The 27,987-nt window shown below is 45.3% G+C and overlaps 1 protein-coding gene across 2 annotated transcripts; it reads left to right on the top strand.

Annotated features, from left to right (window-relative positions):
• The first annotated feature begins 940 nt into the window (after positions 1-940).
• GPNMB (glycoprotein nmb) lies at positions 941-27,287 on the top strand. 2 transcript variants are annotated; one of them, XM_045197438.3, is made up of 12 exons: positions 941-1,067; positions 8,961-9,094; positions 11,851-12,003; positions 12,719-12,862; positions 14,871-15,041; positions 17,139-17,297; positions 17,613-17,924; positions 19,819-19,917; positions 20,806-20,908; positions 22,460-22,668; positions 25,646-25,739; positions 26,192-27,287. In XM_045197438.3, the coding sequence occupies exons 2-12, from the start codon at positions 9,025-9,027 to the stop codon at positions 26,337-26,339; spliced, it is 1,662 nt and encodes a 553-aa protein (XP_045053373.2). In that variant the 5' UTR covers positions 941-1,067; positions 8,961-9,024; the 3' UTR covers positions 26,340-27,287. The 2 variants fall into 2 exon arrangements, with proteins under 2 accessions (XP_045053373.2, XP_024418803.2); XM_024563035.4 differs by lacking the exon at positions 941-1,067 and having other exon boundaries at positions 8,903-9,094.
• The last annotated feature ends 700 nt before the right edge of the window (positions 27,288-27,987 follow it).

Below are 27,987 nucleotides of genomic sequence, written 5' to 3'. Positions count from 1 at the left end.
TAGCAATCCAGAGATAGGACTGGCAACGACTGGACAGCTGGATGAAGCCAGTTCAGGGCCCTGGGGCAAGGTTTCTTCCCCTGCGCCCCCAGGGTTGCAAGATACTATCAGCAGCTCCTCATTAGTGACCACAGTTCAAAGGCAGAAAAGTGGCAGCAACATGGGCAAAGAACTTGGCCTCCTATACCCTCCTCTTAGAGGGGAGGAACATGTTCCCTGAGGCTCCCCCAGCAGACTTGCCCTTGTGCTAGTACCTGGAATGTGACCACACAGGATGTGAACACCGGTTCCAAACAGACATGAAATCAAGGGCCTGGGCTGACTTAGACCGGGGGCTGCACCCCCGCCCTTGAGAACTAGAGATCTGCACCCAGAGCTCGAACAGCATCGGAAAATGAGGAATGAGGGAATGGCTTTGGGGTAGGCAGTGAATAGCGTCCGCCCCACGGTTCACTAATGGTGAGGCTGATGTTTGACCTTGGAAAAGCAACCCAGAAATTTGAACTATTTTTTATGCGTGGACCTAGGCAATGGCTTAATTCCAACCTTCCCTAAGACCAGTAACACCTTTTAAAAGAGAATAACTTTTCCAAAGAGTTTCACATGGTTTTCAAACCATACAAGCACCAATGTTAGCTGAGTAGCTTCTGTGAGCTCTGCTTGGCCTTTTCTAATAAAATGTCATCTGCTGCTGGACAGAGTCACATGGTGTGAGGCCACAAGTTGAACTGTGTCCCACAGTCCCCTGGCACTTCAAAGTCATGTTCATACTGGCTGGCTCATCAGGATCACCCCTGTGATCTTTTATAATGCTAAACCAGCAATCAAACAGACGCTGGTAATGGCTTACAGCCAAAGTGCGACGCTCCTGCGTGTAGAAAGGAAAGGCCAGGATGTGAACACACAGGTTCCGAGGAGACACGAATCCAGTGCCCGGCCTGGGATCCCGGCTGTCAGGAGTCGGGGCCACGGGCGGTGTGAGCGTGAGCGTGCCTTGACGGAGGGCTGCTTTGATTCTCGGACTCACAGAAGCTGTATACGCTGTTTATGAACGCTCGAGTCAGCAGGTGAGCAACTAAAGGCACAGTCGGACAAGGACTGACAAGAGAAGTGATACAACTTGTAAGCTCTGAACAAAGAGAGAGAGTTGTAACATGGTGGCTTTATATACTTCTTTGAAATGTGGCTGCTCAGCTTGCTCCATATCAGTGTTTCCCAACTTTTTTTCCAGACTGTGACTTTGGTGGGGTCTGTCCCTACCCTCTTTCCCTGTCCTCTCTGACAGTCCCACACGCCTTTAGGACCCCGGCATGAACATAACAAGTCAGTCCTCGCAGAAATTTGGAGGAAATAGGGATTGTTACACTAAGTAAAATAAGTCAGACAGAGAAAGACAAATACTGTATGATCTCACTTGTATGTGGAACCTAAAGAACAATGCATGTATAAATGAACAAACAAAACAGAAACACACTCATAGATATAGAGAACAGACTGACGGTTGCCAGAGGGGAGGGGGATTGGAGGGCTGGATGAAAAAGGTGAAGGGATTAAGAAGTACAAATTGGCTGTTACAAAATAGTCACAGGGATGTGAGGTACAGCACAGGGAGTACAGTCAGTAATATTGTAATAACCATGTGTGGTGCCAGGTGGGCGCTGGGCATATTGGGGGAAACACTTCGTAAAGTATACGATTGTGTAACCGCTGTGCTGTACACCTGAAACTAACACAAAATAATATTGAATGCCAACTGTAATTGAAAAGTAAAAAAATTACAAACTTACACGTAGCAAACCAAATACTTAGTCTCACAAAGGCAACTGCATGAGAAAGACAACTCGAAAGAGAGGGGCATTCTATTTAAAAAAAAAAAATAGCCTATACTCTTCAAATAGTTTAATGTCACGAAGGGTAAAGTAGGTTGAGGGAATGTCTGACACTACAAGAGACTAGAGAGACAACTAAATGCAGTGCACAGCACCGCCCTGGACCCTGGGAGAGGGGTGCTCTGAAATACGTAGTGGGATAGCTGGAAAAACGTGACTATAAACTAGGGCTTAGATAGTAGCGGTATATCAGTATTAAATTTTCTGATTTGGAGTTCCGCCCAAGATGGAGGCATAGGTAGAAACCCTTTGCTTCCTTGTACAACCAAAAGGAGAAAAACAACCAATCTAAAATCAATAAACAACCAGAAGTGCCAGAAAATCAAACTGCATGGAACTCCGACAACCAAGGAATTAAAGAAACAGTCAGCCAGACCAACCAGACGGGCAGACGGAGAGAACCCATGGGGAGGCGGCAGCCCAGACAGGGCTGGCTGGGGAGAGGTGGTGGACTGTGCAGGCGGGGGGGGGGGGGGGGGGGGGGGGGGGGGGGGCTGAAGGTGAAGCTGAGACTCAGAGCAGACTGGGGACTACGGCTGGGGTTGCCCCAGTGGGAGATACCCCCCATCTCACACCGATGCTAAGTGCTCTAGAGCCCAGCAGGTGAGCTGCATTGTTCCCTCTCTGGCCCCTCCCCCACAGGCAGCACCCCAGTACAGCGAGGAGAGTTGCCCTGCCCAGGTGATTACCTAAGGCTCCGCCCCCTTACAATTTAACAGGTGCGCGGAGACAAAGAAATAGGGCCAAAATGAAAGAACAGAGCAAAACTCCAGAAAGAGAGCTAAGCGATGAGGAGATAGCCAACCTATCTGATGGAGAGTTTAAAGCCCTGGTAATCAAGATGCTCACAGATCTGATTGAGCTTGGTTGCAAAATGAAAGAACAAATGAAGGCCACCTGAAGTGAAATGAAGCAAAATAGTCAGGGAACCAACGGTGACAGGAAGGAAACTAGGACTCAAAGCAACCATTTGGAACAAAAGGAAAACATAAACATCCAACCGGATCAGAATGAAGAAACAAGAATCCAAAAACATGAAGACAGGCTTAGGAACCTCTGGAACAACTTTAAACATTCCAACATCCGAATTATAGGGGTGCCAGAAGGAGAAGAGGAAGAACAAAAAATTGAAAACTTATTTGAACAAATAATGAAGGAGAACTTCCCTAATCTGACAAAGGAAATAGACTTCCAGGAAGTCCAGGAAGCTCAGAGAGTCCCAAAGAAGTTGGACCCAAGGAGGAACACACCAAGGCACATCATTATTAAGTTACCCAAGATTAAAGACAAAGAGAGAATCTTAAAAGCAGCAAGAGGAAAGGAGAGAGTTACCTACAAAGGAGTGCCCATAAGGCTATCAGCTGATTCCTCAAAAGAAACCTTACAGGCAAGAAGGGGCTGGAAAGAAGTACTGTATTTTTCGGACTATAAGACACACCTGACCATAAGACACACCTAGGTTTCAGAGGAGGAAAATAGGAAAAAAAAAAAAAAAACCCGCTCCACTGCCACACACACCCCCCCCCCAGGGAGCCAAGTAAGCTACATTTGGACTATAAGACGCACCCCCATTTTCCTCCCAAATTTGGGGGGAAAAGTACATCTTATAGTCCAAAAAATACAGTCTTTGAAGTCATGAAAGGCAAGGACCTACATCCAAGATTACTCTATCCAGCAAAGCTTTCATTTAGAATGGAAGGGCAGATAAAGTGCTTCCCAGATAAGGTCAAGTTAAAGGAGTTCATCATCACCAAGCCCCTATTATATGAAATGTTAAAGGGACTTATCTAAGAAATTAAAGATCAAAAATATGAACAGTAAAATGACAACAAACTCACAACTATCAACAAATGAACCTAAAAGAAAAAAAAACAAAAACTAAGCAAACGACTAGAACAGGAACAGAATCAGAGTAATGGAGATCACATGGAGGGATTTCAGGGGAGGAAAGAAGAAGCATAATTGGTAGGCATAAAATAGATGGGGAGAGATGAAAAACGGTATAGGAAACAGAATTCAAAGAACGTTTCTGTACAACCCACGTATATGAACTAAGGGGGTAGAATGCTGGAGAGTTGGGGGTGCAGGGCAGAGGGGGGATAAAGGGGGGGAATTGGGAAAACTGTGATAGCATAATCAATAAAATATACTTAAAAATAATAAAAAATGAAAATAAATTTCCTGATTTGGGTAACTGCACTGTACTTAGGTTAACAGCATGCCCTTGATCTTAGGAAATAGGAGCTGAAGCACATAAGAGTAAGAGAGCCTGATTCTGCAATTTGTGGTTCATAAAAAACAGTAACAAAAAAGTAACATATGTGTGTGTAGATATACCAATGTACACATAAGTATATGTCAATTAGCGCGCAAATGTGGCAAAATGTTAAAATTGGTAAATCTGGATAAAGGATATTTGGGAGTTGTAATTATTTCAAAATAAAAAGTCATGAAAATGTACCTTACACTTCTGAAATTGGTTGTTGCCTCGAGAGATTTCACTCTTGGATAACACTGAAACAGCATGGAGCAAGGCGCTGATGACTAAGTTGAGATGAGACGGAGTTTTGCAATAACTATTTCCACTTTGAGAAGAGTGCTGGAAACGGACAGGCTGGGTGGGGGGAGTGGTCATTAAAGCAATCACGTGTGACGGGCACGAGACCTCTACATTTCCTCTTCATCTCCACTCCTGAGAGGAAAAAAATACCCATGTGCACGGTGCCCACTTTCCATCAAAATCAGGCTGGACGTAGGGCAAGCATTGGCCTCACCACGTGCAGACCTTTACGCCCCTCCCGCCTTCGCCCCCTTTTGGGCTGTGGCTCCCATGGCTCCTTCTGCCTGGAGCAGCACGAGCCTCAAGCCACCCTGTACCCCTGCAGAGGCCTTTCCCGTCTCTCCGGGGCTGCCGGGCTGCGGGGCTGCACTGTCCCAAATGCCAGCCACTGGCATATTGCATGTGGCCAGTGAGCACCAGCAATGCACCAGCCTAAAATGACATGTGCTGCCCTGGACAGGCGGCTCAGTGGGTTGGAGCCTCCACGTGTACACCAAAAAGGCTGCAGATTCGATCCCCAGCTGGGGCATGAACTGGAGGCAACAGATTGATATTTTTCACTCACATCCATGTCTCTTTCTCTCCCCTCCCCCTTCCTCTCTCTCTAAAATCAGTAAACATATCCTCAGTGAGGATTTAAAAATAAATAAAATAAAATAGCATGTGCTATAAGTGTGAAACACACTGGATTTCAAAGGCTGCATAAAAAAGAATGTAAAATAGTTTGTTGCTAATTTTATATACTGATTACATGCTGAAATTGAGTTAAATGATGCATAGTATCAAATTACTTTCAACTGTTTCTCTGTACTGTTTTTTTAATGTGGCAACCAGGGCATCTTACATTTTGTACGTAGCTCGCATTACATTTGTACTGGACATCTCCCCAAGCCCTCACTGTGCACCCCAGCACACTTCTGCCACAGCAACTGCGTGCGGCTTCACCTGGCCCCTGCCTGCAAGTGCACCGCAAGCCCCTTAGGGCCAGGGGCCTTTCTCTCTTCATCCTCACCCTCTGGCATCATGCCCGGCACAAAGGGTATTCTGGAACTAATCATTATGTTCTTTTTTAAAAATCCTGGCGAAACTCACATAACATAATATCAACGATTTCAGAGTGAAAAACCCAGTGGCATTTGGTCCTTTGCCACATTGTGCAGCCTCCACCACTATCTGCTTCCCAAAGGGTTTCACCGCAGCCAAACCAACCCCCCACCCCCAGCGCTTCTCTCCTCCTGCAGCCTCTGGCAATCACCAATCTGCTTTCTGGTTCCTACGGATTCGCCTATGCTGTACACTTCATACAAATGTAATCACACGGTATGTGGCTTTCGTGCCTGGTTTCTTTCACTTAGCATCGTGGTTTTGAGGTTCATCCACATTTGAGCATTGTCAGTACTTCATTCCTTCATTTACAAGTTCGTTCTTCTATTCACATTATTCCTTCCCACCCTGAATGCACTCCCCTCACGCCGCCTCTGTGCTCATCCAATTTAACTCATCAGGCTAAAACGGCCACAGACACTGGCGATTTGGGGGTGCAGTGGCGACCAGAAAAGGAACATTGACCTTTGCCACTCATTTTCCCCTCTTTCCCTGAAAAGCTAGGAAAAATATTTTGGTTGAAGGGTAATTTCAGAACTCAGTAAATCTGAAAATGAGGGAGTTTAATGACTTATTCATGCCGAGAGCACCCAGACAGACTGAAGACCTAGACGAAAGTGAAGTCTGAGTCATTCGTTAATGCTTAAATCTGAAAACCGTGACTCTGATTATAGCGCGGGCGAAAGCCCACGTTAGGACAAGGCAAATCACATGAGCTTGCTCTTTGAACTGATTCCTTTATCTTTAGTTTATTCTTGCCTCTCTGTTCTGCCAAATAGCAAAGGCTTTGTTTCGACAAGTCTTGGAACCTTTGAGAGGTACTTCCCAACACTGTTGTTATCACACACTCTTCTTCATAAATGGAATTTTTGCTAAGTCACCTGCTGTATCACTTTGATAGGCGAGTAATGGCCCCCAAAGCTGTTCACATCCTAATCCCCGGAACCTGTAAAGATGTTGTATGGCGAGGGGGAATTAAGGTTGCAGATGGAATTAAGAAGCTAATCAACTGATTTAAGACAAGGAAATGAATCTGGATTATCCAGGTGAGCCTCGATAATCACAAGGGTACTTACAAGGGAGAGAGGGAGGCAGGAGAGCGGGTGTCAGGTGTGAGGTGAGAGAGACTCCACTGGCCTGGCTGGCTTTGCAGCTGGGTGGGGGCTGTGCACCAGGAAATGCATGGAAGCCTCTAGAAGCTGGAAAAGGCAAGGAAACAGAGTCTTCACTTCAGCTTCGCTGCTGACATTGATTTTGGCCCAGTGAGGCCCATTTTGGATCGGACTCCCAGAACATGATAGATTTGTGTTGTTTTAACCTCCAAGTTTCTGCCATTTGTTACAGTGGCAATAGGGAACAGATACAACAGCTGTTTACAAAAGTTGAGGAGCAAAGAACCTTAATTTGTATTCTCTTGCTTAAAAACACCAGTTTGAACTGAGAAATCCCTAAAATTAAAGGTTTTTAAACACCCCCACCGCACCCCACCCCTGCCTGCCCTGACTCCTGGGTGCCACCCCCACTCCAGAAGTCCCCCTTTGCATGGCTGCTGCAGCCGTTACGTCTCAGGTGCTGCTCCTCAAGTTGGGGCCGTGGCCAGCATGAGGGGTGTCGGAAACCAGGATGCTGACAGGTAATTCAGTGCACCCTCAAAAACTATTATTTCTCAACATCATCTCCAAACAGAAAAATCATGTCGGTAACCCTGAGCAATTGAGATGGTTCCCTTCTCTCAGTGAACGACTTCAAACTTAATTTGCAGTATGATTTTATTTAAGAAAGAAGAAAAGAAAAACCCTTGAGGATCTTTCTTATCCAAAATAACCCTGTATCTGGTCCTGTGAAGTAAACGGCTTTATATGCTGTCAGCTGTTGATTTTCGTAGCGCGCATGCTCCAATGGCGGCACTTTGAAACTAAGAACTGGCTGCTTCTGCACCCCACCCAGCTGCCTGCCTTTGTGCCTACTGCCCTACTCTTCTCCCCTTGACCAGACAGGGAAGAGGAGACATCAAAGAAGATGTGGTCACTCGGTCTCTCTCCCTATTAAGGTTTGTCACCGAAGAGTTTGTCACTTCCAATTTATTTAGAGGTGGAAGTAGTTCATCTGGCCAAAAATACAAGCCAGAACTATTTATTAGCAAAGGGCAATAATACTTTGAAAAATAAATCAGCAGTAAGCTTTTCCTAAACTGAAGCTTTTTTTAATTCTAAAAGTTGCACGTTTGTTGTGAAAAGCAGAACTATATAGATTATTCATATAACATAAAACACTTCCACTATTCATTTGTATATGAAAACAGTGTTGTTTCAATCATGAATGTGCTCCCCTTGCTGTTTTTCCCTTCGTCTGTGCTTCAAAGCCTGTAAAAGGAGCTCCAAAGAGCTGTATGGCCTTAGGGTAGGGAACTGGCCACACCCTCCTCTCTGTGGATTTCAGTCTCACAGACCATTTCCATCCCCCGTCAACACAGCTGAAACCTAAGTCAACACCCCAGACTTTATTCTCAGCCCCTCCGGGACTTTTGTATCTACTGAAAATGGTGATGTGGATGTGACTTAAAGAAAGGTTGTGTGCAGTAAAGTGTTCATGTTGCCAAATTTTCTGACCAGAAATAACTTGATTATATAAAATTCACGTTGCAGACAAGCTTGTTTTGACATTTAATGCCTGCTTTCTGTAACATGAAGTGAATATGCTGTATGTTTTCTGCAACTGACCCTGAGTGACACCACATCAATGCTGTGACAGCAGTTACCAAAAATCATGCGGGTTGTTCCCAAAGCTACATGGAATGGCACAGACATCATCAATGTGCTTTTGGGTTAAGTTTCTCAACTATTGGAGTCCCGAGCAGCTGTTTGAAGCACCTTCTGGCACAACATATGTTATCCATATATGTAACCCACAATTTCAAGGAATTGGAGAGATACACCCCTCACCTTTGCCTTCTCATGGGGGAAGGGAAAGTACCAGCATTAGCCAGCACTGTGAGGAGCTGATCATCTGAATTAGAGCAAGAGAGGCGTGATTGTGACATTTCAGCCTGAGCTGGGTGAGTCAATCGGTAAAGGAACGGCAGCAAGTTGGTAATCAATGAGGTTGGACACAAAAACTATATTTGGTGAAGGATATTAAAAGAGGGTCCAAAGGAAAGGAAGTTAACTAGACATTTCTTTAACTAGAAATGTGGAATCACAACTTTAAAACAGTGTGCCTCTTAAAAGTGAATAAATAGATGCCGAAAGCGAGTGAGTCAGAAGCACATGAGTTGGAAAGGGTTGAACTCAAGAGATCAGATCAGGCAATGCTGCTTAATACCATCACATGATTGGCCCTGAGGCCCATATTTAATTAAAGTAAGGAGTGGGGCACAGTAGAGGCCAGAAGTGCATTGTTGTTCTTAGCAGATGGAGCCAGAGGAGTTAAAAGTTAAACCTTGATTGCTGGGTCTGTGAGAATTCATTCAGCATGAAATGTCTCTACTGTTTCCTGGGATTTCTGCTTCTGGCTGCAAGATTGCCACTCGATGCCGCCAAACGTGAGTAATTCTCCATTTCTGTGTTTAACCCACTCTCTGGCTGTCGGCTGAATGGTGGCTTGTCTGAAGTGATGTTGTCTGAGCCAGACGCTGGACTCCACGAAGCTCCTCAGGCAACTTTCATGCTCAGTCATTTCTTCTTCTGGAAACTTGGGAAAGTTGGAACCTCAGCAAAATCCCCCTCCTCCATTCTTTGCTTCGGGCTCTTGGAAACTAATAACCATGCAGCCTGTCTCTTATGGAGCATTTTTTTTTTTTCCATTGCAATGGTGACCCACTCTCTGCCAGACAGTGGGAGGGTAGGAGTGTGAGGGGCCGGCCTCTGGCCTGAGAACAAAGCAACGCTACCCACTGCACTTTGCCTGGTTTCTATCCAATAGGGTAGAGAGCTCAGATAAAAGGGGGCCCAAAATCTGGAGACAGACTCTCTCGTAACCCCAACCCAGAAGCTGTTGCGAATCCTGCCGAGGTTTCTTCCCGGGCCCGCGTGCATCTGCAGCGGCCGCAGTGATCCCCACTCTCGTCATCCACTAGAGGTTGGGGACTAGGTAACAAGGCTGACGACCAGACCCCTGAAAGCAGAATCTTTGGAGGCAGGGTCAGAGCACTCTTGCTTTAAAGCTCCTCTTGTGATTGGTATGCAAAGCCAAAATTTTGAGCCACTAAACTTCTATGCAGCCCATGGGTCCAGACCAGGGGGTGGGTGGCCATGGCAGCCCCCATCCTCCAGGAGGAGTTAAGAGTGGAGTAGAAGGAGAATAAATTATACATCCCTCAGGAGGTCCCCTTCACCTCTCTCCAAAAGAGTCATGGCATTCACTGGCTGAAAAGTCCAGGAACCCTGATTCCACCAGGCATCTTCCTGTGGGGTGGGGGCGCTGAGACGGGACCAGCATCCCCTTCATCCCCACCAGGTGCAGCCTGAGTGCTGGGTGCTTCCATTTGGTCCCTCAGGCAACCCCCACAACACCTTCCTGGAGTGGAGATTGTCCTCCCCTACTCAACGGGCAAGCAGCCTTGAGCCTGTTGTGACTCGCCCGCCCCCCAGCTCTGAGAAAGAAGGCTCCTGGACCCCCAGGCACAGCGCCCATGCACACACCCTTCACGCCTCCTCCGGGCAGGAGAGAAGTGCCCTATAATTAAGCTGTCCTCACAGAGTGGGATCTGGCAGGACTGCTGGATGAGGAGAGGAGGAATGGGAAATTCTGGGAGTGCTCTGGTGGGTTTCCCCACGGCAGGCTGGTGAAAGGCGGGCGCTGGGGAGTACAGAGCCCCTCGTGGTGGGGGCAGGGGCCGACATTGGGGGGAAAGGGAGCAAAGTGGCTCTGGGCACGCCTTATTCTGCTCCAAGCAGCTGAGGCCAGAGGCTGGGGCGGTGCAGGTCCCGGGAGAGTCCTAGCAGCACCTCCTGGGACCAGGGCCGAAAGGGCCCGTCGTCTTTGACAAGGGAGTCCAGACGCAGAGCTGCTGGCCTGTGTTGGCCTCACCTGGGGAGCCTGGCAGCGTGACGGTCCCGTCTCCCAGAGCAGGAAACAGGCCACAGAGGGCAAGGAACTGGCCCCGGCCACGCAGCGGGTAGGAGGAAGAAGGCCGCTGCCAGGCAGACTGCTGCCCACCCTGCGGATGGACAAACTAGGCTGGCTGCCTACTGCAGGGCAGGGCCAGGAACGACACAGCACCCTGAGCTTTCACTTCCTTGGCAAAACTGGGTGTGGGGTTCTTAAGATATCAGCTAACAGTAGGTGCTTAGAGTGGGAGACGTACAAAGTAGCAATTGTCTAACCTCAGCGAACCTCCCCAGGCAGGGGAGGCAGATAGAGGGTCCGAGAACCGACAGGTCAGTGCAGGCCCCTGCACTGATTCCAGCCTCCCTTCCACCAACACCCGTTTGTTCTGCTCCTAAAACAGATGGGCCAGAGGGTCAACCTCTCTGTCAGTTTGAGAAGAGTCCCAGCCTGTTAGGCAACCTAACAAAACCCTGACGTTCCTGGCTGCTCCTTGCCCAAAACTAGAGATTCTGGCCAGAAAAAACAAGGATGGCTCGGGTTTAGCAGTGGGTCAAACACTAAGGGATTTCTTGCTGCTGTACAATCGGCCCTGGTAGGGAGGAGGAAGACAAAGGTGTTGACAAAGTTAGGTAAGGAGCAGCCGGCAGCTTTGGGGTTGGCCAAAAAGTCCTTTTAGATTTTTCTGTAAAATAAAAGACACATTTTTCATTTTCACCAATAACATTGAAAAACCAAATGATGGCTAAGAAATACTGACTTTCAAACTTTTTTTGTTCATCTAAAGTACATGAAGAGATAGCATCTGAATACTTGTATTAAAGATACTTAAAAAAAAAAACAACCCTTTAGCCCTGACCACTGTGGCTGAATTGGTTAGAGCCTCCTCCTGTAGAATGAAAGGTCACAGGCTGGATTCCCGGTCAGGGCACATACCCAGGTTGTGGGTTCACTCCCAAGTCAGCGCATGTACGAGAAGGCAACCAATGGATGTTTCCCTCTCACATCGTTGTTTCTCTCTCTCTCTCTCTCTCTCTCTCTCTCTCTCTCTCCCTGCACCCCCTAGAAAACAATGAAAAAAATGTCCTCAGGTGAGGATTAAAGGAAAAAACCTTTACTTGCTTGACATTGGAAATACTTTGTATATTCTTTCCAACCTTGTGAAAAGGAAAGTGGCCTTAACCATCGCTAGGTACGTACTAAATGAGGAAGAGAGTAGACTAAATAATTGTTTTTCAAATGCCGATGTAGGATTTCATGACGTGTTGAGCAATGAAAGAACCTCCGGTGTTATGAGGGAGCACAACCGATTAAATGGTTGGTCTTCAGATGAAAGGGAGTGGAATGAAAATCTCTATCCCGTGTGGAAAAGAGGAGACCCGAGGTGGAATGAATCCTGGAAAGGTAAGTCAATGACTCAACCCAACAACTGACACTGCCTGTTTAAGTCAGTCTCAGATTACAACTTGGAGCGCAGGTGGCTTACGTTTCTTCTGTGAATGACAGTCCTCTAGTTACCAAGTGGGATTTGGCAACCTCGCCTTTATGGCAACATATCACTTTCTCAGCCACACACACACACACACACACACACACACAGTTTAATCTCCTCAGAATTTACAAGTTTGTCATTTTTGGAAGCTTTTGCAGAGTGAGCGGGTTTAGTCTTAACCCTATTTAGCTAATATGTGAATGCTCATCTTCGGAAGCTCTAAGACTCCAGAGCAGTCTCAACCATCTCAAAATGTGGTTTGTTGGAAAGTGAATATATCTTTCCATTCACATGAATGAATGACTTCTTCAGTCATTGGTTGGCAGTTTGAATAATATGAACTTTTAATACTACTCTCTTCAGTCTGAGCAGATTTTTAAAATTATTTTAAGTGGCTATTCTTTCTGTGTTTAGAAAATTCTTTAACTGGTCTGACTTTTTAAAACTTATCTTCTAGAATGTTGTACTCAGGTAGCAAAAGTTAGGCATCCAGAAAATAAATTAATTTACTGTGAAGAGGCATAAGGAGCCTTGGGCTGGTCCTTATAAGTAAATTTAACTTTATGTGACTCATCAGTGACAGGAAAGAGAGTGTCGATCCCTGAGCTTCACCTTTCTCTGCCCTAGGAGGCCATGTGAAGGCCGTTCTGACCAGTGACTCCCCAGCCCTGGTGGGCTCAAATATAACATTTGTGGTGACCCTGGTATTACCCAGATGCCAGAAGGAAGATGACAGTGGCAACATAGTCTATGAGAAGAACTGCAGAAATGGTAAGAAACGTTATTCGCACACAGGAACATGCTAGTTCTCCAAACTATTGGAGACCCCTCTCGGAAACCTTGATCCTCCTAGATACAATACCTCTGCAATTAATGCAAGAGGCTGCTGTCATCCCATGTCTCCCTCTCCTCAAGCTGGACACCAGGGAGGGTGAGTGTGTGACTCCACCCAGTCCCTTCGTCAACATTAGCCAACGATATTTCAGCAAACGGTGGCTCTTTGCTACCTGGAGCCCTCCGCAGAAGCGACATTGTCAGGCTTGGTGTTTGCTTAGTGTGCAGGTGATTGGACAGTGAATACCTTGTTGATCCTCAGGTTTGGGTTTTATTCCTTGGAATTCGTTTAGCCACTCAGAGAAGAGCCAGTGTGACAGATGTTTGCTGATCAGAGTAGTTTCTCCTCCCAAGTTTCTTCAGCAAGTGCCGCGTGGCTGGCACAGACGCTAAAATATGTACATACACACGTATGATTTGTTTTGCTCATAATTAAAGCAGATAAGCTCTTAGAGTGCAAATAAACACAAATACATCAAGGGAAATTATCTTGTTAGAACTGCACATTTCAAAAATCCCAAGCTAATTACTGAGATTCTTCAATTTGTGACAAGGTTATTAAATGCACTTACAATCTGATTTTATTATTTAGAACTTCTGTTAAATTGTCAGTGTGTTCATTCTTTATTAATTTATCATATTCCTATGAGGAAAACATTGGATTCTGTATAGAAAGGGTTTGATAGTTAAAAAATGGAGTATTTAATATTCTGTAGCATTTTTCTTTTTTCCCCTAAAAAAAAGCTGGTGGTTATGAATGTTTCAAATGACGGTCTAGCCCTCTGACCATTTTTTTTGTATGACAGAGGTCTTGTGACTTGTGAAAGTTTTAAGAAACTATTTATCACCACTAAAAAGTGTAGGGGCCATTGAAGAGATGACTGATTACAGGGGTAGGAAAGGGAAAGTGTCCCGTGAGCCTGCGACATCGCTGGGCTTGGGAATATGTCACGAGGACACAGAAGTCAGCTGAAGGGGCTCCCGCAGGCCCTGTCTGGGTCAATTTAAGAATAAAAAATACTAATGGTTGTACTAGATCGATAAATAAAAAGTCTCTCCATGAAAGTCAGTGACATAAAACACCCAGAGGGTAAGGAGTTGCTCCAGATGAAACAGTATTGATCATGACTTGTTTAAAATGAAGAATGTCATACATACAGGAAAGAAGAAACCCAGGTACACTGAGTACCCACATACCTTCTATGTAGATTCAACAATTTAAATGTTCTACCATATTTTCTCGCTCTCTCCCTCTCCGCCTCCATCCCTTCCTTCTTTCCTTCCTTCCTTTCTCTCTGAAACAAAATAGACAAATGTGGTATGTGAGCCTTGCTTACTGTGGAAGGGTGGTAATGACGTTGTGTGTTGCGTAGAAGAATACACTTAGTCTAACGAGGCGTGTGCTGAAGTCTCTAGGAGTCGTGGTGTCAGATGAGTCAGGAGAGAATGCTACAGATAGAGTGCATCCGAATAAAAAGACAAAATACAGGGTCTGGCAGGAGTAAGGAATGCCTGCCTGAGTGTGGTTGGTAGGGTAATAATATGGGTGTAATAATTTATAGTTTTAATTTGAGTATTTCACCTAAAATGTCATAGGGTGTGCTTGAGTGTGATATTGTTATGTTACAGAATGACATGCTTATGTCTTTATGATAAAAGATTTCATAATATAAAAGGGGTCCAGACCCTGTATATTAAGTGATATCTCTAGCTTGAACTTTCCTGAATAATTGCTCTACGTAAAACTTACTGAAATTAAACACATATGTAGGAAAAAATGCACAGGTCACAAATGCATCATTGGATGAATTTTGATCATTAGGGTTGTAGTTGTTCAACTATATTTAAACTAGTTATGAAAAATTATCAAAAAGTGTCTAATTCAACCATGAGCACTGAGCATTCTGACCCAGATGACAATCGCGGCTTTTCTTTCTCTGTTCAGGTACAGGTCTGCCTTCAGACCTGTATGTTTACAACTGGACGGCATGGGATGAGGACCGCGACCCGGGAAACGGCACCGACCAAAGCTATCACGTGTTCCCTGACGGAAGGCCGTTCCCCCACCACCACGGAAGGAGGGGGTGGAATTTCGTCTACGTCTTTCACACCCTTGGTTGGACTTTTACAAACCCTCTTAGCTTTTCCTTTACCTTTCCTTAAAATTTAATTTTTTCTCTTTTCTTATTCTGTAGAATTAGTAACACTGAGTTTAATAATAGTTACTGGAATAAAGGGTGAGAGATTAAATATATATATATTAGTCTTGACAAATCTCTGGGACACCAAAGAATTAAAAGGAGGAGAAAAAAAAAACTGATTCAGCTTTCTTTTTTTAAAACTAAACTACTCAATCTTTTTCTGTCTAAAGCAGTAATCTTTAAAATACTAATAGAAAATACTAATATTTATTTGAATGATGCACAGGTATTTGTTGATTTATTCTTTAATTTTTTATGTTGTCAAATGAATTTTTAAGAATTAAAGAAACATTTCATTTTTGGAAAATGCCGAAAAGTACAAATGAAGAATAAGTCATCTGTAATTCATACCAGAGGCTATCACTGTTAATATGATGGTGTTTTCTTTACTAGTATTTCTTGATTAGGATTATAACGTATAGACCTTTTTTTTCTTAATATCATGAGTATTTGACTATATTATTAAAATCCTTTCTATATAGTATTTTAATAACTGCAGAGTATTCCATTGTGTAGAAATAACATAATCTAACCTCTGCTCTTCTTTTAAACATAGCCTACCCTCTTTTTCTTTTTTTAACCACAAATGGTATCCACTTTGCTACATTACTGGCAAAGTGATTATCTTTAGAAGAAAATTTAGGTTATTACTAGCATGGCTGCTAAGTCTTTAGTTAAAAATGTCACCAGGTGCCACCTGGCTCTGAGGATTTGAAAATTGCTACCCATAATGCAGCCTCCAAATTTCTGAATGTTTTGTGTTTTTTTGTAAATTAGAGAAAGCTTGTCTTTCTTCAGTTAACTTACAAATCAAAACAAAATATTAATAATGCATCTTGATGGTACAAACTACAAAATATATGTAAATTTTATGCCCATTTACTTAAATTAGTTGATTGAGAGCCAACTTTTTTCCATGCCTTCATGGCCCGTGTCTGCCTCCTCACCAAATGTCTCGGAGTTTTCATGGAGTCCCTTAGGTTCACTGGTACTGCAGACTTTTCTAGCCTTGTTACCATCCATTAACTTGACTAGTGAAGACGTCTTTATTTAAAATCGGCTTTCAGCCAGAAATTGCTGTTTTTCTAACAAGGCTGTTTTGAATTTCCGTCTTCTGCTGAGGTCTCAGAGTTAGCTGGTATTGTCCCTCAGCTGGGCATTGCCCTGGTGGTCTACTCTCAGTGCCAGAACTAACATTGCCTCACGTGTAACTAACCCCTGGGAGACACCCCTGCCACCCCACAACGCCCATCAGAACTGCCTCTGCCGGTCAAAGTAAAGGGGCCGTCCCCATCGTTCCCAAAACGCAGCTATACCACGGGCCTCAATAGGGTTAGAAAAACCCCTGAGCCCTGCCTGGGAGGAGGTACTTTCACTGCTACACAGTGGCAGTTAGATGCACGTTGGGGTTGGAGAAACAGAGAGAATGACCCTGGGGGGTCCTAGAAGGTGTGGCTGGAACCACTCCATTCCTTTTTATGTACACACCATACCTCTCAACCTGAATTGCAGATTTATATGCAAATACTATTAGAAAGTGCAGGATTCTGGCCCCCTAAAATAAAATGTTTAAAAAGCTGTTTAATAATATAGCTGAAATACTAATATTATTACAAAAATAAGGTAGGTTCTTGGATAAATTTTTAAAAACTCCATTGACACCTCACCATTACATTAAATGTATTTTGGGGGGGGGGGAAATAAAACATATTCCCAGTGCCAAACCACTAATTCATAAAAAGCATCTGTGAACTAATGACTGCACTAGCCCATTAAACACTTAGCTCCATTTTAGCCACGCCGTGCCGTCTGTTTCCCCGTGGGTTGGTTTTATGAGGTCTTACATAAAAACGAGCACCACCGTCCTTTCTGAAGCAGTCAGGACCACTCGCCCCTCCTGTTCCTTTCCGCCCCAGAGCCATCTCTAAATGGCAGTGGCCAGTCGTGAAGAAACCCCTTCCTGTAGTGGTCATGGCATGTAACCAATACCTAAATATTCCAACCTCTCACAGGTCAGTACTACCAGAAATTGGGACGGTGTGCAGCGAGTGTTTCTGTAAACACGGCCAATGTGACGCTTGGCCCTCAACTCATGGAAGTAACTGTGTATAGAAGAAAGGGACGGACGTACGTTCCCATCGCAAAAGGGAAAGACATGTACGTGGTAACAGGTGAGAGGAGCGAACTCTGACGTGACTGAGGAAGAGGCACTCAGTTCCGACGATGTTATAGGGGGTTAAGAGAGAGTTGGAGCCAAGTGTTTGGGGTTGGTCACGATTCATCTGGACTCCTTCTCAACCCTACATTTAATGACGTATTCCCTGTGTTTTCCAGATTAGCTTGGGAAAACTCTAGAAAACTTGCATAGGGAAAGGAAAAATGATGCTGAATTATCCTGGATTTAAATTTTTAACTTAAAAGTGTTATTGAAGTCATCCACTTAAAACCAAGCAATCATTCCTTCTTTTTTCATATATGTCTTTTAGATCAGATTCCTATATCAGTGACCATGTCCCAGAAGAATGACCGAGATGCATCTGATGAAATCTTCCTCAGGGACATCCCCATTATATTTGATGTCTTTATTCATGATCCCAGCCACTTCCTGAATGAGTCTGCCATTAACTACAAGTGGAATTTTGGCGATAACACTGGTCTGTTTGTTTCCATCAATCACACTTTGAATCACACGTACGTGCTCAACGGAACCTTCAGCCTTAACCTCACTGTGCAAGCTGTCGTGCCTGGACCTTGTCCTTCACCTACACCCCGACCTCCAAAGCCCACTCCATCTTTGTGTAAGTGTTTTCTGGGTGATCTTTAGGAGGGTGAGGTGGGGTGGGGTAGAGAAGACCTTAACTGCAAAAAAAAATCCACGTAGGTTAGAGTGTAAGATCACTAGTTAAAAGGATTGTGTCCTGACTCTGCAAAAATCTGTTGATATTTTAAAGCCATTTTATCACTATTTTAAGCTTGATAGAACAGGAAAGACAAGAGAACCTGTTTCAAGTCACTTTGCAAGTAAACTTTGGTGACTCATGTACAGCTCTTTGACCTTCCTCATTTTCACTGACTTTGTTACGTGTGCTTTTCTAGTTTATCACATTTCTGTTCATCTCCATGTTTTGTAGCTATGAGAAGACACACTGGTCCCTTGTGGACATGCAGGCCACCCCACTCTCCTTCCTCCTCCCACCCACCTCCTCCCCTCTTCCATGCTCCTCCCTTCCCAGCCCGCATCCACCTTGTGTCCCATGAAGACACAGCCACACTTAAAGGCACTTTCTAAATGACCCCAAAACAAATGTACCTTGAGAATATTTCTTGGCTATTGAGCTGGAAAGACTCTGTTTAAATTGTTCTGAATATAAGGCTTAATTAATTAAATCCCACCCTCTACTAAGAGTATATAAGGACATTCAAGAAGTCCTTCAGAGGCTATTTTGGAGAGCTTTAGCTTCCCTCTGATGCCTCCACCCTTCCCCACACGGACCTGAGTACATCTTAGCACTCCAGGACCCAGGGGATTGCGATAGATTGACATCCTCACATTGAACGCAAGAGGGCGCCATCACCAAGCCCAGAGGGAGCACGCCATCATGGTGTCCAGACTTGCAACTGTTTTTACCAAAAAATTGTTAATTATAAATAATAAATTGTCATAATAGTGTCATTAACAAAATTAGATCTTATTAAACCAAAAATATATAATTCAAGACACTATAATTACTGATTCTTATTCTTTTTTGCAATATTTCAAATTGCAAAATTAATGCACCATCCTTAGTAAAAATTCAAATATAGAACTCTACAATAAAGCGAAAGTTCCTATTCACACTCTCCTTAAATCCTGTTCATAGTTGGGAGTGAGAATGGAACACCTCTGCTCACCAATAACTGCGACTTTCAGAATGTCAGCTTCGGAGCTATGAGACTTCCAACAGGGAAAACATTGCTCTTCTCCATGTGCCTTGCCCCTGAATCTATTGTGCATCAACCTCACTGCACGTTAAGTTACATATTATGTTATATATGTTAGAGAATACCATGCCTAAGTAGGTGTACAGAATAGATGTACATGTTGGGACAAGGAAACTGATGTTTATTAAGAACTCCCTGCGGCAGGCACGAGAAACAGGTGTTATGTGCCTCATCTCATTTCAGATTCACAGTTCAACCCTACCAGGTCATTCCTAGTTATTCCTATTTTACAGATGAGTCCACTGGGGCTGAGAGAGGTTAGATGATATGCCCATGGTCTCAAACAGCTAAAAACAAGGGACTTCATATTTGAGCCCAGTATACCAGCCTCCAAAATTAAACTCTTTTATGGCCTGCTTTATTTCATCGTGATGGTTATATCGCACATTTTAATATGGCTTCTACCTCTCACTTGCTTCCTGTGTTTAAGCAAGATATGGGATTGTGTTACCTACATGATTTAACAACTATAATGCCTTACGGATATGGGATTGTGTTACCTACATGATTTAACAACTAATGCCTTATGGCTCTCACATCTATATGAATCATTAACACTTTTAGTCCAAATGTCTACAGCCATTTAAAAGCATAGGATTCTTGATGATTTTCTAACAAGCAGGTAGACAGGTGTTTAGATTTTCGGTTCTATCATGTACATATTAAATATTCTCAGCAACTAACCTAAACTCTGTCATTGCAACTCCGCAGCCCCTGCTGGTGCCAGCCCCCTGCTGTGGGGGGGCGCTCCTGGTGAACACTGCCAGATCCACAGAGATGGTTACTTCACGGCCAGACTCACAATTGTAGGTGAGACTAGCAGGGAGAGGATGTCAGAATCTACCTCGGGCCGCCCCTCACTCCATGGACTCTGGAGGGCGGGGTTGGGGAGCAGGGGCACCCACTCTCTGCCCGAGGTGATACCGCACATACACGAGCAAAGACTCTGCTAGTTTCTAGATTCCCACCCGCCTACCGCAGCCCTCCTACCCACATCCTAGTGGAAATGAGCACCCCCATAAGGCCCACAGACAGATGAGCCTACCCCGGGCCTGCATCTCCGGCCCTGTGTCCCAGAAATCGGAATGTACGAGCCTTGAAAGAAGGCCAGTGACAAGTTCCCCTGACTTCCACTCTCTTCCCCTGGCCGATTTCACAAAGTCACGCTTTGTGAAACGTATGTAGGAAACGTGAATGAGCAGGGCTACCACACACAGCTGTGCATTTCAGGCACAGCCCACAAGTGCCCAACACAGAAGACAGGTGGGGTTTGACCCCCAGCCATGCACCCTGGTTCTGGGCAGGGGGGCTGAAACCCACGCTGTGCACCCTGCGGCTGAGCCACCTCGCTGCCACCAAGAGAAGCTGGCCACAGCCTGAACCTGGGGCTGCACCCCCTACGGGCATCTTCTCCTGAAATATGTGCCCAGAGGGGGAGCTGCCTTCTAACACATACAAAGGCTCCAGAAATAAAGAGGTAGTTTGGACTGAAGAACAGTTCGGTCTGACTTTGAAAACACTGCGTGGACGTGTTGAGGTAGCAATGGAGTAGGTTCCGGAGCTGGTGCGTCTGGTGTAGCGAGAAGGCTGTCTCGTTTTGTTTGGCCTTCTGGTTGGTTAAGGAGTCGTTTGATTTGGGTTGGTTTCCACTGAATTTTGATGTGCTTTTCCTTGGGTGGGGGGGGATTGTTTTGTCAGACGGAATTCTAGAGGTCAGCATCACTGAGACGACAGAAGTTGTGATGCCCGTGCCACAGCCTGGTGACTCCTTGATGGATTTTGTCGTGACCTGCCAAGGGACGTGAGTACATCGTCTGCATCGGAGGAACAGGTCAAGCGAGGCCCCCAGGGGCCTTGACTCCAGTCTCCCCTTCTACGCTGATTTAAAGTCCTAGCCCTTCAGTATTCCAGGACAAGGAAGGCCCCTCCAAGGCCCTCTCGAGGGTGCATCCCTTTTGCTAGTGTTGAGCAATGCTCATTACCTTTCACTGTGAGTGTAGTCGAGTAATAACTGTGGATCAAACACTTACTGTGTTCTTGCCATTGTCATCTGTTGAATCCTCACACAATCCTACGAGCCTCCTCGCTTTACAGACGGGGCCACAGTGGTTAGAGAACTTGCCGCCTTAGACACGGGCACCTGGCAGAGCGCAGCTCACACACCACGGCCTGGCTCAGAACCCGCTCGTCAGCTCCCCGCGGCCCCTGCGCAGTGCCGAGAGGCCAGTGTGTGCTGGTGTTAACTAAGAGCCATGGCCGATAATCCTGTCTGTCTTCATGGTTTACACAGGTCTCCTCGTGCATTATACACTCTAGCTTCCTGTGGTTGGGTTATAACAACATATTATACACTAAATATGTATTAACTGATACATGTATTACATAGAGTAATTAAATATGCTAATGTTAATGGATTCACATATGTGTAAACCTGGTGATTAAAATGCATGTGGATGTAGATGAATACACATTGATGAAAGGCACGGGACGGTATAAAAACGGTAGCTGCAAGGCTCTCCAGCTTGGGCAGAGGGGTAGAATGAGGATCGACAGGAACTGGAGAAAAACCTGACAAAAGGCAGGAATCTGTGGCAGTGGCCAGGGTGCGCCTCCCTCACCCCACACCCCCTCAGACCCGGCCTCAGAGCTCGGGCTCTGCCTCCAGGAAGTCTGTCTGCTCAGGAGTGAAGCAGCGGCTGAGACAGTCGTGCGTGGCCAGGTTGCCAAGTGGCTTCAAGGACGGTTGTCAAACAACTCTTGTTCAAGTCCCAGCTCTACCTCTAACTGCTGTGTGATCTTGGGCCAATCATTGATTTTTCCCTCCCTGAGTGCTTTGTCCCTGGCTACACTTGGGTAATGACACTTTCTTCAGAAAGTCACCGAGAGGAATAGACAAAACCATGCCGGGCATCTAAAACTCGGTGCCTCGTGCCCAGCACATACCATGGGATCAGCTGGCGTCACTACTGTTGTATATTCCTCTGCAGGAGCCCAGGCAGGGTCTGCCCTGACATTTAGTAACATCATTGCCTAACGCCTACACTGTCGGCACCTCTGGGCATTCTAGGGAGCCAGAGGTGGAGCGAATGACTTGGGCTTCACGTCGCTTCCAAGAGCCCCTTGCCTTGGGGGCACATAATTTCTTCCTGGTCCACTACCAAGGCCTCACCTTCCAGAGGACCCAGAGGAAACAGTAGCTCACCCCCAGGCTTGCATAAGGGTAAATTATAGGTGACAATTCGATGTCATATGGTTTGAGTAAAAATAAGGTGGAGTTCAACTGTATAGAAATGTGGTGAGTTTTCCCTTTAAAACTATTACATTCCTCTCTCTCCCTTTCTTGTGCCCTCAGCATTCCCACCGAGGTCTGTACCATCGTGGCTGACCCCACCTGCCAGGTGGCCCAGAACACAGTCTGTAGCCCCGCAGATGTGGGCGACACGTGCTTGCTGACCGTGAGACGAGCCTTCACTGGGTCTGGGACATACTGTCTGAACCTCACTCTGGGTGACAACGCCAGTCTGGCCCTCACGAGCACGCTCGTCTCTGTCCCTGGCAGAAGTGAGTTTTGTTTCATGCTTGTATGCGCATTTCACGCTGCAGATAAAGGGCTTCGTGTTTCCTGCTCAAGCTATTCAGAGCTGAGTTATCAATGTTTAATTTTATTTTGGTGCAAAATTCATTCAGTTATTGTTAATGTGGATTTGGGGGCTGGCATTAAAATCCAAGAACAAATCTATCTAGCAAAGAGGAGGCCGGGGCGGGGGGCACGGTGGGAGGGTGGGTAGAAACAGTGGCCAAAGAAAAGCGGTTTGGTGAAAAACACTCAGTTGTGATCAGGGAGCAGCAATAACAGGATATGATTGCCACATGCTTGAATAAGTTTGTATTTCAAGGGGGAGGTGTAGACCAACCTCAAAAAATAACAATGTTCTCCCATTAAAGTATGACAAAGGGTGGGCTGGTATCATGTTGTCACTAGAATCCACCTGGGCAAAGATATGAAGCCAAGCAGAGCAATAAGAAACCAAGTGGACTCCTCGCTCCCTTCTAACTTGCCATGTGTCCTCTCTGTCTCTTCCCAAATTCAACCGAGCATCCCATGGAGACTTTAACGAACCAACTTACCTATTCCTCAGTGTTCACCTGGAAAACCACTCCTGACCCCCCTAATGCTTGGAGAGGACATGCTTACAAAATGGACAAGAGAATTTCACTGAGGAATTTTCAGTTACAGCTGGCTTTCAGTGTTCCCCAACCTTAAAATACGGTCTCTACCTGGTGACCCTAACTGCATTTCATTTATAACCGATTTTGTTCTGAGTCACTGCTCTGTCTTAGAGGAGAGCAGTGTGGTAGAAGGGAGAGATGAAATTGCACACGTGTGACAGCCCTTAGTTTGCCCCTTAATTTGAGTATTGTCGGGTACAACCTAGTGACTGACTCACGAACAACTCCTTTGGACTTGGAGCCTCTCTCATAAGGTAAAATGTACTTAAACATACTTAGTCATTCATATAACAGGCAGCTCCAACCTCACTGAGAGGAAAACTTTAGTGACCATACATACAATTATTTGTACGAGGGCTTATTGTTAGTAAGCTCCTAGATGCAGATTCAACAACAAGAAAAGAATACAAAGGAAAGAACTGTCCTTCCTTAGGGCGGGTGCACTGGGGCCTGAGGTGAAGGGCCGGAGAGGTCAGGGTGGGAGGAGGAAGGAGGGGCCCCCACGCTGGCACCTCCAGGAGCCGCTGCCCTTAGTCCCCTTGTGCTGTCAGTTTTTGAGAATTGCCTTGAGACCCATCAGCTAGTCTGTGAAGCCCCTCAGTGCTGGCAAACCACTGTTCTCTTATTTGGATTAGGGGCAGATATTTGTTTAATTCTTCTTGTAGTCAGAGATAACTTTAGGTGTGACCCGAGCCATTTTCCAAATCCAAATAAAGTTCAGAAGGAGAGCTTTCATTTTTTAAAAAAGATATTATTTATTTTTAGAGAAGGGGGAAGGGAGGGAGAAAGAGAGGGGGAGAAACACTGACGTGAGAGAGAAACATCAGTCGGGACCTGGCCCGCAACCCAGGCGCGTGCCCTGACCAGGAATCCAACCGGCGATCCTTCGCTTCACGGCACGACGCCCAACCAAGCGAGCCACGCTGGTCAGGGCCAGAAAGAGCTTTTAACCCAGTGGGACTGAACTTGGTGATTTAGGCGTCAAAGTCAGAATTTCAGAAATCGATCATGGCTCCCAGGCAAGCCCATAGACTTTTAGCTGAAATAACTTTCACTCATTGATCCGATGAACATTCACGAGGCAGCTGCAGTTCTTTCAACGACCATTCACTGAGCATCTGCCCCACGGCCAGCACAGCTCTAGGCGACGGACGTACAGTCCTAGGCAGAGTGGGGAACAAATGAAGACGACCCCTGCCCTTCTGAGCAGACACAGACAATAAACAAATGAGATGGCATTGTGAAGAAAACAAAACAAGGTCAAGACGCGAGAGTGACTTGCTCGGGAGAGAAGTGACAGACATGGGCTTTTTAGATTGAGGTCAGGACGAGTCCTGCAGACCAGGAGCGCCAGCTTGGTGAGGGGCCGTCTCTGAACTGAGACCTGATTTTAATTATGAGCAGCCCGTTTAGATCCTTGTAGACCGCCAGTGGGGCTTGGGTTTTATCCTGAGCATAAGGGGAGCCACTGGTGGGTTTGAAGCATGATCTTAACGGATGCTTTTAGAAGGCCATGCTGACTGCTAGGTGCAGCAAGGATCGTTGGAGATAAACCTGGAAGCAGGTAGACAATTAAGAGGTCTTCTCAGGGGAGAGGCTGGTGGCTGGGACTGCGATGGTAGCAGAGAGGATGGAGGAAAAATAGGTAAAAGTGCAGTTCTACTTCGGCAGTGGAGACAAGACTAGCTGATTTGCTGGGTTGCAGGGGTGAGAGGAGGCATAATCATTGATTGCTTCATGGTTCTCACGATTTAGCAGGAGAGAAATGTGTGTAAGGAAGTAATTGCCACACAACGTGATCGAGGCAAAGGAAGAGAGCGAGTAGAGTAGTGACAAAGGAAGGGGTGACCGCTGCCTCACGAATGTCTGGAAGGCGTCCCAAAGGGAAGGACTTGCCAGCACAGGGTGTGGAGACGTGAAAGCGTGTGGGGAGGGTGGGCGACTCACAGGATTTTCAGCACCGCTGGAAGGCAGGCGGGGGGAGATGAGGCTGGGGGAGTGGGCAGGAGGATCGCAGAACCCTCCATCACGTGGGCGCCGCTGGATCCGCTGAGACCTGAGCAGGTGTCTTCAGGATGTGACGCCCCTCTCCTGAGCCCTTCACAGTGGTTCGACGTGCTGACTCATTCTCTAAATGGAAGACAAGCTGGCCCGAAGACTGTGTATTATTTAATGGGAAGGATTACGAAAGCCCAGAGGGAGCCGTGTATCTTCTGGTAGCTCCCTGCGTCGCTCACTTAATTACATTACAAGCAGCATGTCCTCTGGGCGGAAGATGTCTCTAACAGGGTCCTTCTTCTGTTTTAAGACCCAGGCCCCTCTGTAAGTGTGGCAAATGGCGCCCTGGTCTCCGTTGGCTGCGTGGCCGTGATTGTCACTCTGATTGCCCTCCTGGTGTACAAGTAAGTTGCTGGTTCCAACACTTTAATTCACTGTCGTATATTGTTGCCAATGAGTAGCAACGTGCTGCACAAATGGGCCACTTTCCCTTTTTGGCTCTTAACCATTTTGTGTGGGAGGAGAATCTTCCACTGAATGACGAATACCGAACGAGCCTGTTGATTTTGCTGTGGGGTTTTTTTTAATCCTAAAACATGCTACCAGATGTCAATAACTTAACAAAATTGTGTCAGCTTAATATTTAACATGTAATCTCAAATTATAGTCAACAGGCACATTTCTTGTATGAAGAAGAGAACATAAATATATTCCCGTAAGACTGCAGTGTCTTAAAAGCCAGAGATTAAGTTAAATGGAATTAACCATTTTGCACCGGGCATGTAAAAGGTTGTGGAAGATAATATATTCCAGCTGGGGATCTTTTAAAAAAACCTTTCTAACACATTGTTTTCAGGAAACGCAAGGAATACAAACCGATAGAAAACAGTACTGGGATCAAAGGCAACAGCCTCAATATTTTCCTCGAGCAAACAAAGGTCAAGTTCTTTCCTGGAAGCCAGGAAAAAGATCCACTGCTCAAGAACCAGCCAGGAATTCCTTAAATCTTCAGCCTCATTTCTGTGCGACAACGCGCTCTTCAGTGCCGTGTGGGAGCTGTGCTAGAGTAGGTGACCATTAACTCTTTTCCCTGAGTGGTTACTGAAAAATATGTGTTGTGGTTTAGGGAGGTCCGATTTTTTTACAGGTTAAATGACATTTTAGAGGAGTGGTGAGGAATTATACTGCACACAGCCTCAGCGATGTTATATAACTGATCAGTCAGCAGTGCTTTCTTTCATTATGATTTATGTTTCACTTACAATGTCTGCATACAATTAGTAGGATAGACATACTGTATCCAAAGAGTAGGGGGAGAAGGTATGACTCATTAGACTCTGGTCTGGGTAGCCTAGAGGGGGAGGCTGGCTTTCCATAGAAACACATGCATAAAGCCAATGTGCTGTATGCTTGTCCTTCAAATCCTCTTCCAAGCTAACTGAATCCTATTTCAATGCACATGCACAGGCCCCCAACAGAACAACTAACAGGCCAAGCTTCTACTATGATGTGGATGATTGTTACACTAACATAATAATAATAATAATCTAACTCATAGGTGTGAATATTTTTGTGACAACCTGCCTGCCCAGCTGTGTAAAGAAATGACATGCATTTATTCATTTATCCCACAGACATGTATTTAGAGCTTTTTGTCTATCAGGCATGTTGGTAGGCACACGGCCCAGCACTCAGAGTGCTGAGAGCCTTGTTTATATATCTGGATTTCTGTACACGCTGGTCATTTATTTGAAATGACATATTATGATTTTCCAAAGGAAGAGGCCCCTGGTTTTCCTACTGGTTTCTCTAAATGATATATGAACTTGATTAGTAAGGGTTTTACCTCCATTTGTAACCAAAGCTATCTACCATATGTCACATGTGACTTTTTTTTTACTCTCCTGCCTGAAAAATAAAGTATGAAAAGAGATAAGATCCTGGAATGACAATGATTTTCCAATTTGTTGTTTGCCTTTTGTCTTCACTTATAATTTTAACACATAAAAATTTCTTTAATGCAGCCCCATGGAGCACTGAGAATTTCATAAGCATTTTATGTTTCTATTTTTTTACTTATTTATGCATGCATTAAAATTGATTTTTTTGCATTGGTTTTGAGAGGAAATGAAAGAGAAAGGGGGGGAGAGAGAAACATCCATTTGTTGTTATACTTATTGATGCATTCTTTGGTTGATTCTTGTATGTGCCCTGACCGATGATTAAACCTGAAACCTTGTCTTACGGGGATGATGCTCTAACCAACTGAGCTACCTGGCCAGGGCAAGCGTTTTATATTATTAAATATGTATGAGGTCTGTCTGGCACACGTCCAGTCATTGTTAATATAATGAGAACTGTTGGCGTGACATTGATGTAACCTGGCAGCCAAGGAGAGTGGACTGGAATACAAATGTGTGAACAATGACGATTTCACTGTACTAGTCAGTGGGGGCTGTAGACACCATTGAATGAGCATGTGTACTGTGTGGTTGTCACATTCAAAATGACTGAGCAAGTAGAGCAACAAATCTGCATCAAATTTTGCATTCAGCTTGAATATTCTTCCATGGAATCTATTGGATGATTCAGAAGGCTGTGGATATGGGCAACTTGGGATTGGCAGCTTCATCATGACAACGCGCCCGCACA

The sequence above is a fragment of the Desmodus rotundus genome, chromosome 6, assembly GCF_022682495.2.
Source record: "Desmodus rotundus isolate HL8 chromosome 6, HLdesRot8A.1, whole genome shotgun sequence".
Lineage (NCBI taxonomy): Eukaryota > Metazoa > Chordata > Mammalia > Chiroptera > Phyllostomidae > Desmodus > Desmodus rotundus.
This window is presented reverse-complemented; position numbering and strand designations above follow the sequence as displayed.

Bases quoted from the DNA above. Each gene is read 5' to 3' on its own strand.
- GPNMB (XM_045197438.3), top strand. From the start codon at position 9,025: ATGAAATGTCTCTACTGTTTCCTGGGATTTCTGCTTCTGGCTGCAAGA. The intron at 12,004-12,718 runs GTAAGTCAATGA...TCTCTGCCCTAG, and splicing joins GTGGAATGAATCCTGGAAAG to GAGGCCATGTGAAGGCCGTT. The intron at 25,740-26,191 runs GTAAGTTGCTGG...CATTGTTTTCAG, and splicing joins ATTGCCCTCCTGGTGTACAA to GAAACGCAAGGAATACAAAC.